Here is a 10,925-nt window from a genome sequence, read left to right as displayed (position 1 = left end):
GTGGGTTATTCTTCTATCTTCTCTCTCTTTATTGTAACTATTAAGTTAATGCTCTATGTGTCTGAGCCTTAGAGAGTCTACTCTCTTTCTTTTTTTTGTCTCTACTAGTCACATGGACAGTTGTATTCTTTTTTGCTGAAAGGAATAAAGTATCTAATTTTTTTTTAAAAAAAATCTCTGTTAACTGTTTATTAACAAACTATAAGTTTCCGAAAATCTCCCTTGACTCCTGATGGACATCCTTGACCATGGATTTTATATAGAACCTTTTAGTAGTATTTTTATTTTTAGGATCTTACTGATAAATGTTCGATGCTTATTAAAGTGCTTTGTATTAAAAAAATATATTTAATAGCTTTTTTGAAAGTAAAAGAGTAACAAAAAAGATAATTACGTAGCAATTGTGTAATCATAGCCTATGGTTGATTTAACATATCTTTAAGCAAATTAGCACATATATATAGGTCATCACATATTATGTATGTATATATATATATACCAAAATAATTAAAATTTTTACCAATACAAAAGTCAGGCATGCAAGACTATATATATTCTTTTAATTTGGTTCTTATTTTGATTATTTTGGTGACTTGGTTCTTATTTTGATTATAAACGTAAATTATTTTTTTTTGGTAATAAACGTAAATTAATTTTAATTATGCTTACGCAACACACTGTGGTATGAATATGATTATTTGTTTTTGGTATAATAAACTACATTTTCATTTAAAAAGCCCAACTTATGGTGGTATATTAGACTAGTACAAAATGGGCTGAAACGATAGTATACATTGGCGAACGGCCCAATCTAATAAAGCATGCAAGATTTTATATCTGTAGACTGAAATTGAAGCATGACCCAAAATACTGGGTTCAAAAATTTCTTGATCAGTATTAATGTATTATATTAATTAGGTAAATTCTACTCAATCTTCTTTATAAATAATAAGTTATTTCTTATAACATGTCTAATTATCATTAGATAAAATATGTTGATTTATCATAGTTTATATAACTTTTAATTTAATTTAAATTATGATAACCTAATTAATTAATCAAGATAACTTTTTTTTTGTAACTTATAAGAATCATTAGAGAATTCTATTTTATAATTATGATGAAAAGTAATTGCTAAAATTTGTTATTCTTTGTTATTATGAACAGTGTAAAGTCACTTAAAGTTTAATTTCAATTATCATAACTCAGGTTAAATTAAGAATTAATATTAATTATAATAAATTAATGGGTTAAATATGATTTTGGTCCTTAAGATATAAGTCACAACTTTTTTTTGTTTTCAATATTTTTTGTATATAAAATCGTCTATAAAGTTTAACTTGGTTTTAAAATTATCCTTATTTTAAAGACCAAAATCATACAGAGGTAGCGGCAGAAGTAGAGTTAAAGATGGATCGTGGACAACTTCTTCTTCTTCTTTTCTTCTTCCCTTTTCTTTTTCCCTTTCTCCTTTGCAGAAGCAAAAATACTCTTTTTTTATAATTTTTTATTATGAGTAATTTGGTCTAAAATTTTAAGATTTAAGTAAAAATGACGATTTTGTATGGAAAAAAACGTTTGAGACGAAAAAAATTTTCAACTTATACTTAAGGGACCAAAATCGTACTTAACCCTAAACTAACTCATTTTATCCAATAATAAATAAATATATCACAAGAAATAATTTATCTTTTGTTTAAATTCATGTAAATTATTATTAGGAGTAAGTATTGTTTTGCTCCCTAACGTTTAGGTCAGAATCAAAATCGTCCCTCACGTAATTTTTTATTTGGAATTGTCTCAAACGTTTTATTTCATATTAAAATCGTCCTTTTAACTTTTCATGGACAAAAATACCCTCCACCACCACCAGTACCCTTACCACCACCACCACCTCCCTTACTCCTACCAATACTAATAATCAGATTCAAGAACACCAACAAGAACACATTATTCAAATTCAACAGTAAAATCAGCACATAACAACAATGAAATCAGAAGATAACAAATCAAAATCAGAATTAGAAGCAAAAAGTACAGAAGCAGAAGCAAACACAGAAATAGAAGAAGCAGAAGCAAAAAGCAAAAAGCAGAGGCCGAAGCAAGAAGTAGCAAAAAGCAAAGGCCGAAGCAAGAAGCAAAAGCAGAAGCAGAAAGCAGAAGTCGAAGCAAGAAGAAGCAGAAAACAGAGGCCGAAGCAAGAAATAGAAGCCGAAGCAAGAAGTAGAAGCAAAAGCAGAAACGGGGAGGTGCAGCGGCGAGGTCGGTAGCAGCGGCAGCTAGCTCTCTCCCTAGCTTGCGTCTCCTCTCTCCCTCGTGAGCTCTGATTCCCGACAGTGACGACGACGACGGCTCCAAGTTTCGCCGATGCCGTTCCCCCTCCCCCTTTCCCCTTCTCTCTCTTCCTTTTCCCTTTTCTCTTTTCCTCCCCCTCCTCGCGTCCTTTCTCCTTTTCTTTTTTTCCCTCTCGTGTTTTTTTCTTTTTTTAAAAAAAAATTTATAATTTTTTTATTAAAAATAATTATTTTAATACGAAATAAAACGTCTGAGACGATTCTAAATAAAAAATTACATGAAGAACAGTTTTAATTCTAATTCTAAATGTTATGGGTTAAAATAATACTTATCTCTTATTATTACGAACAGAGAGTAATTGGAGTGGTTGGGGTGAGTGTTGTAGTTATAGACATAGTATATTAACCCTAATGAGTGTTGCAAATGTCATTGGCATGACTTGGTCACTTTAATAAACCGTTAAAACATCACCGAGTTGTACTACAACATTATGCTCTTATCTAACTAATGGTTTACTTGCATTAATTTTGAAGTGCAATTTGGTGCCACATCTTCCGATATTATATATATTACCCCAAATAATCATGTGGCGACACATTGTTCCTGTTTTCTATAGTCAAATATTTGACTAAGGCCATCCCTATTTTCTTTTAAATTCATTTGGATGATGTAGTGTCTAAAAAAATTGTACATTTTTCTATTAATTTCAATTTTGACCTGATTACATGCATGTATGTTCTAAGTATTTTTATATTAGTATTTACTATTTAGTAATTGTAACTTTTTGAATTGTAAAGACCTAATAAAAATATTGAAATAGTTTAAAGCGACTACCAAATACGTTAGACTATCAATAATAATAATAATGATAATAATAATAAGTTGGCAATTCGGGATCCATTATAAATTCATATATAATAATGCTTTAAGGGAAATTTGCTTTTAAATAATCTGTTAACAAAACTATTCAAATATGAGAAATTTTGCTAGTCACGTGACAACTTGGACACTTAATATTATTTACTTTTCTGATGGAACTTAGGAACACTCATAAATTAATGTAAGCACCTTCATTTTTATTAGTATAAAAATCATGAGTTAAGGTTTTCATCAGGGGGGAATTGTCAAAGAAATTAAGTCACGATGATAATTATATTCATTATGAATTATATGCATATTAATTATAACTATCCTATAAAATCTGTAATTATTAATTAACTAAAACGCCATATGACCATATCTATCATCATCACAATCCGTATCCTAAAGCATGACTTTTCCCCTAAAAATTTCATTGTCTTGGGTTAATAATTAACGAGGATTTTGATATTAGAACTATCAATGGGAGTTTATTTGTTAAGACAAAAACACTGATACCTCAGCAATACATGATAGTATCTTTCTTTGGTTACTATATCCTAAATTGAGAAAATAACTTCTCTTATATAAATAATAAACAATTGATACACTTCTTTCACGTATAACTACAAGACATCTACCAAATTATAACTGAGTCACTAACAAATTAAAAGAACCCTCACAAGTCACAACAATATAAAAGAGAACACTTTATTGTTCTATACTCAATAAATTTATTCAAAGTGCAGACAAGCTTGAAAAACGGAATCCCCATTAGTTGACCAAAATTTTAAGGCAATAAAGGATGCCTTTATTTACAGACATGGGATATTAAAATAGAAATATAAAAATATAAAATTATATTTGATAGATAAAATATAAATAATAATATTATATTAAAAAATATTAAATTAATATATTTTATTTTATTTTTTATTATTTTTTTAATTTTTTATAATTATATTATTTTCAAATTTTTTAAATAAAAAATTAAAATAAATTATATAATTTATTTTAATTTTTTATTAAATAAAATATAAAAATATTAAATTTTATTTTTTTATTTTTTATAATTTTTTTTTATTTTTTACGACATCCGACAAGTTAAAAGCTAATCCGTTGCGAATCTTAAATCCGTTTAAAGAAGAGTATTAATTTTTGAAATTGTGAAGCTTGAAACTTTGAATTAAACAAAAACAAGTTTTGTTGATTGTTGAGATATGAAGGGGTGTGGTGGGGACAGTCACAGGCGTGCAAGCGTGCGTCTTTGACCCAACTTGCTTTACTTGTTACTGTTCCAATAACCCCTCACTCTTCTTTTTCTCTCTCTCAATTAAATTCTAATCACACTCCATAATTCATTTAAATAATAATAGTAATAATAAAAGTGAATAACATTAACAACTACTATTATTAGAAGGTCGAAAATTCTAACACAGGATGCAGCATTCATTGACTCTGTTCCTCTCCTTCACCCTTCTTCCGTCGACCCTGTTCCCTGCATTTTTCAGCTGAAACTCCCCACACCCATCTCAGATTTCACCTCCAGATTCCCAACTAAGACCTCAGACATAAAAAAGAACGCAACTTGCAACTACCCAGACTTCGATTCTGCCTCATCTTCCAAGTCCAAAGTGGTTCCTTTTTGTTTTCGGTTGGTCAACGAGGTCAAGATGCTGCTGAGCTTGAAGGGTATCATGTAGATCGAATAGGACATAGAGGGGTCTGTGAATTAGTGAATCAATTGGTTTTATGACTTGATTATTATGAAGGTGTAGGTGAAGATTAGTATGGGAAACGTGGAGATGGTGACTTCAACTTGCAAGGGTTCTTTTCTTGTTTGTGCAATTTTGGTGCTTGATTTGGTGCTTAAGGTCTCTGGCAATGCAGAAGGTGGGTGGTTCCCTTTTGTCCTTGCTCTCTATTGTGTTTTAATTGTTCCCATAAATGTTTGTTCCCATTAAGCAGGTGCCTTAAATGATCAGGATGGGGAAATTTTACCCCAATTAAGCTACTTGTTCCTTTTGTTCTTTCTTTTTGATCTACTTGATTCCCTTTCGGCTTTATTGTAGCTGGGTCATGTGTTAGAACTGGAGAACTTAATAATACACTTGGAGTAGCTTTTGTTAAGTTTCTACTTAATGCTTCCCCAGTTGTAATATATGAGTTGATAGAATTGAATGGCTTTATGGTTTTTCTTAGTTTGATGATACCCTTGTATCTGTGTCATTAGTTTGGGTTATTCACTTATTTGTTGATTGTTGAGTAGGGAATGTTCAATCTTTAGTACAGGATATCACTATAATTGGTGATTCTAATAGTATGGGAGGCTTCTTTATCTCAGAGTGGCTTGTGGAAATGCTTTTGTCCTTGGAGAAAAAGAAGTGGCTTTCCGTTTGCTTTAAAGTTTAATCTTTTTTTGTGAGTTAGTTAATTGTGAGATGGAGGTTACTAGGGTTGACTCATTGAAGTTGGGATTCATGTTTGTGATTCCTGAATCTGACAATATTTCGCATTGCACCATAAATGTGGAGACCATACAACATAATAATGAATATCTTTGCACCTGAATATTGCTTCTATCTAACACAGGTGATGCCCTAAATGCATTGAAGAGCAACTTACAAGATCCTAACAATGTTCTTCAAAGCTGGGATGCCACCCTTGTCAATCCATGCACATGGTTTCATGTTACATGCAATAGTGATAATAGTGTGACCCGTGTGTAAGTTGATATGTAACATTTAAAATTTCCTGTTTATTTATGATTGGTTGTCTGTATAGTGATTATTAATCCCTTTCTGGTCAGTGATCTTGGAAATGCAGATCTATCGGGTACATTGGTTCCAAACCTTGGTAATCTACCAAATTTACAGTACCTGTAAGTTGCTATCCATATACTCTTTGTGATCAGATTATTTCATTATCAAAATCTTTTGAGTTTATATTCGGGGGGTTTCAATTACAGGGAGCTTTATAGTAATAATATAACTGGAAAAATCCCAGACGAGCTTGGAAATTTGACAAACTTGGTGAGCTTGGATCTTTACTTGAATGTGCTAACTGGTCCAATACCAGCTACATTGGGCAAGCTTAGTAATCTACGCTTCCTGTATGAAATACTTTCCTTATTCTCATATTTATATGCAAAATATATTTGACTTGATTTCAATTTGGTTTCTCCCTTTACCTTTTCAGCATCCAATTTATTGTTTGATTTCCCATGCAATATAGTTGTAGAGTACATTGTCTGCGACATGCTATTTCATTTCCAATAAAGGCTGTGGTATAAATGAGCATATACCTATAGGAAAAGTATCTTTCATATTTTTATTGTTGCTAGTACTTCTATTTGACTCAATAATGAGTGTGTGTTGAATTGCATGAAATATATGGTAATTAATGATAGTGCTCAGTGGTTGTAAAAATGAATAAATGAAGCACTAATTAAATATGGTCAAAGGTCCACACTCATGCTTAATCATATAGTTATATTTGTTAAGTAACTTCGGTGAACTGTGATGCATCCATGCTCTCTATCTTTTACTCTCTCTTTTTTTTCATGTTTCAATATAAGTAGTATATTAGTGATAGGCTTATTCTATTTTTAACTCTTTCCTGCATGAAACTTGCACAACTTACTATTTAGTAATCATTGTTGCACCTTTTTGCTGATAATGTTTTTTATTAAAGTATCAAATCTTATTACCTGCAAATTAATTCTTCCTGCCCTCTGAAACAGGCGTCTCAACAATAACACCTTGTCAGGAGGCATTCCCATGTCTTTGACCGGGATCACTTCACTGCAAGTTCTGTGAGTGTGACTCCTATATTTTCATTTCCCACTGAGTTAATATAGACATGTATTTTTATTTATAATCGTTTACTATATTTTTGAGAGCGCAACACCATGATTGTTGTGGAATGCAGTGATCTCTCAAACAACCACCTAAAAGGAACTGTGCCAGTCAATGGTTCATTTTCATTGTTTACTCCGATCAGGTTGGTGCCAATAGTTTTATTTATATCTATGACTATTGTTAAGAGGTGACCTCACTGTTGATAGTTGGTGGATTCCAATTACAGTTATCAAAATAATCCTGACTTGATACAACCAAAGAATGCTCCTTCTGCACCATTATCTCCTCCATCAGCACCTTCTTCAGGTTTTTTGTTCTTCTATTGTTGATGATTTTGAATTGTTGAAGATAACTTGACCTAAATATGTTTGTTTGTAACGTAACTCTAGTTCCCATTGATGTCACAGTCTGTTGAGCTAGACGCTAGAACAAATTACAAGTTTATAACTATAACTACCTTAACTTGAAGCCAGACCCAATTTTGGTTTGGAAAATAATGAGACTGGGGGCTAGGGGCCACATCTCCTTCAGGCCAACTAGATCAATAACATGTTAATAGCAGCTCATCCAAAATGTTAAATGTCTGTTAAAAGTTATTCAAAAATGTAAATGTGTGAAGATGTACTCGTATACTCTTGAAGTAAATGAGTCCCCATTAGTTATATTATCAAAAAAAAAAAAAAGGGAAAAAGGATAACGAAGCTTCAAATCTTTTCTTAATAGTATTTTATGAAATAAAAGTAAAAGAAACTTTGTAACATGGTATGAAGTCGTTTGTTATATTTAATGCTAGTAGGAAAATTTAATTCAACAGTTGAATTGATAAAATTCTATGTTCATAATTTTAGTACTTTGTGAAACAACTTTTTCATGTTGTGCATACTTTACTTTTGTTTCCTTTAGAAGCTGTCTCCGGTCTTTACCTTGCATTCCAACATTATGTTCACCCTGTTACCCCTGAAGGACAAGAAGAAAAGTAACTTTTGATAAGTGGCAGGCTACTGTTTTTCCCCGTGTATATTTTTTAATTATCGAAAAGGATGAAATGATGAACACTAGTCTCTGAAGACATTAAGGATAGCTCCTTTAGGACAAGTGTATATGTCTCATGCTTAAATGTATTGCCTCCACAGGTTAATGTGCCTAATGGTTAAGTCGTATAAGTCAAAATATAATTATGTAGAACCTTGGGATTCTTATCCCATTAAATTAAATTCAATTTCTTTATATAGACTCATGACTTATTACTCAATCCGTTAATTCTTTTTGCAGGTAACAGTGCTACTGGAGCTATTGCTGGAGGAGTTGCTGCAGGTGCTGCTTTGTTGTTTGCAGCCCCTGCTATCGCACTTGCATATTGGCGAAGAAGGAAGCCTCAGGATCATTTCTTTGATGTCCCTGGTTAGTTGAATACACAAAAGATGGTATACATAATGATAAATGCTGTGCATTATAGTTGCCACTGATTTTCTGACATCTTATCTGTCTTTCAATGACAGCTGAGGAGGATCCTGAAGTTCACCTAGGCCAGCTTAAAAGGTTTTCGCTGCGTGAGCTGCAAGTTGCAACAGATAACTTTAGTAACAAACATATTCTTGGTAGAGGTGGATTTGGGAAGGTATATAAAGGGCGTTTAGCTGATGGTAGTCTTGTAGCAGTAAAAAGGCTGAAAGAGGAGCGCACACAGGGTGGGGAGCTGCAATTTCAAACAGAGGTGGAAATGATCAGCATGGCCGTGCATCGCAATTTGCTTCGGCTCCGTGGTTTTTGCATGACACCTACTGAACGGTTGCTTGTGTATCCTTTCATGGTTAACGGAAGTGTGGCATCATGTTTACGAGGTAATTATTGAATCAACAATGCAAACTGCTTTTATTCATAAATTACTTTTCTTCCTATGTCATTATATATAACTTCTCTTGTATGCTGTTTATGGTAGAAATGTTATAGTCAAATCATGGATTTCTTTTTTATTTAGTATTGAAGAAATGACATTTATGTATTTTTAGATGTTATCTATTCTAGAACATAACACGCGTAGATATACAGAAAATTTTATACAGTTCAAATGCAAATCAATTCTTACGGCTGGTATTCAAACTGTTTTATGTTAGATACTTGTTGATTGATATTGCTTGTCTTATTGTAGAACGTAATGAATCTCAACCGCCACTTGACTGGCCAATACGCAAGCGTATTGCATTGGGAGCTGCTAGGGGGCTTGCTTATTTGCACGACCATTGTGACCCTAAGATTATTCATCGTGATGTCAAAGCTGCAAATATATTATTGGATGAAGAATTTGAAGCAGTTGTTGGAGATTTTGGCTTAGCGAAACTTATGGATTACAAAGATACTCATGTTACCACTGCTGTACGTGGTACAATTGGGCATATAGCACCAGAGTACCTCTCAACTGGGAAGTCGTCAGAGAAGACTGATGTTTTTGGATACGGTGTGATGCTTCTTGAACTAATAACCGGGCAGAGGGCTTTCGATCTGGCTCGACTTGCCAATGATGATGATGTCATGTTGCTTGATTGGGTAAGTATTCAGATTTTTCAAAACATGTCATCCCAAGGAGTTGAACAATTTTGCTAACTGTATTATCTATGATCTCTTGACATGATTACTGATGCCGAATATTTTATTTTGTTGCTTTCTATCCATGATTCTGTAACCTCAAGTTCCTGGCTGCAGTGTTCTGAATTGCATAGGCCATGTGTAATGTTAGCATGAATGAGTAACCATTTTTGGCAACTGGCATTGTTTTGTGGGTGCAGGTTAAAGGGCTTCTTAAAGACAAGAAGTTGGAAACACTGGTTGACGCGGATCTGCAGGGCAATTATATCGATGAGGAGGTAGAGCAGTTAATCCAAGTAGCGTTGCTATGCACACAAGGCTCCCCTATGGAAAGACCGAAGATGTCCGAGGTGGTTAGAATGCTAGAAGGCGACGGTTTGGCCGAAAAATGGGAGCAGTGGCAGAAAGAGGAGATGTTCCGTCAAGATTTCAACCACATCCATCACCCCAATGCAAATTGGATAGTAGACTCTACTTCTCACATCCAAGCAGATGAACTATCTGGTCCTAGATGATCCTTTTCAACATTCAAAAGGCAGCAGAAGGATACCAAAATCCTGCACTGACAATGCTTTTTCTGTTGGAAAATAGATACACTTCTGATTTGTGCATAATGATTTTCTTCACCCTCTTGGCCTCTCTTCTTTTTCTTTTTCATCCTTTTTGAAATTATGTTAATGTTAAGAATACATGCCCCATTGATCATATGTTGTGATTATTAAAAGAAAGAAGAAATTTGTTGTAATTTCAGTTGGGTTGTCATGTTGCAGGATAAAGTGTGGCCCAACAAGCAAACCACCACTTTTGTCAATGTATGTATGAGAAAATTAGTATAGATCTTTATGGAAATAAATACAATTCTGTTATCGTTCTCAGACATGAATATTTTGGTAGGTAGTCTTCTGTTGATGTGGATTCAGCCATTCCGACAATCATGAATGTTACATTATTGTGCGAACAAAATATTATGTATCACTTTTTGTGTACATTTTGTGTGCATTTTTATTTTTGGTATTAAACTAATTAATAAGAAATAAGAGAATAAAAAATTTATCTTTTATACCGTAAAAATATATATTTATCAAAGAATCATGCAAATATAATTTTTTTTTTAAATTAACTTAACTCGTCCATAAGATATAACCTACTTTGGCTACGAAGTTTTAATGTGGATCTTACTACATATTAATTGCTACTAGATAACAAGAACGAATCTCAACTTATATATGCACCCATAAGGTAACTTGAAATCCCTATCTGTATCACTATATGTCAGCCATGAAACAAACCCGCGTATAAAGTTCCAAATTAACTAACCAGAAGCACTGC

General features: G+C 32.8%; 1 protein-coding gene across 1 annotated transcript; it reads left to right on the top strand.

Moving 5' to 3' along the window:
* Positions 1 to 4,499: 4,499 nt before the first annotated feature.
* BAK1 (BRI1-associated receptor kinase) lies at positions 4,500 to 10,471 on the top strand. Its single transcript, XM_016324233.3, has 11 exons — positions 4,500 to 5,046; positions 5,746 to 5,878; positions 5,963 to 6,034; positions 6,122 to 6,265; positions 6,896 to 6,967; positions 7,084 to 7,155; positions 7,240 to 7,319; positions 8,286 to 8,414; positions 8,513 to 8,854; positions 9,163 to 9,557; positions 9,797 to 10,471. Exons 1-11 carry the CDS (start codon positions 4,944 to 4,946, stop codon positions 10,109 to 10,111), a joined length of 1,857 nt encoding a protein of 618 aa, XP_016179719.1. The 5' UTR covers positions 4,500 to 4,943; the 3' UTR covers positions 10,112 to 10,471.
* Positions 10,472 to 10,925: the final 454 nt, after the last annotated feature.

Source organism: Arachis ipaensis, chromosome B10 (assembly GCF_059453495.1).
Source record: "Arachis ipaensis isolate K30076 ecotype BB chromosome B10, ASM5945349v1, whole genome shotgun sequence".
NCBI lineage: Eukaryota > Viridiplantae > Streptophyta > Magnoliopsida > Fabales > Fabaceae > Arachis > Arachis ipaensis.
This window is presented reverse-complemented; position numbering and strand designations above follow the sequence as displayed.

Bases quoted from the DNA above. Each gene is read 5' to 3' on its own strand.
- BAK1 (XM_016324233.3), top strand. From the start codon at position 4,944: ATGGGAAACGTGGAGATGGTGACTTCAACTTGCAAGGGTTCTTTTCTT. The intron at 5,879-5,962 runs GTAAGTTGATAT...CTTTCTGGTCAG, and splicing joins GATAATAGTGTGACCCGTGT to TGATCTTGGAAATGCAGATC. The intron at 6,266-6,895 runs GTATGAAATACT...CCTCTGAAACAG, and splicing joins CTTAGTAATCTACGCTTCCT to GCGTCTCAACAATAACACCT.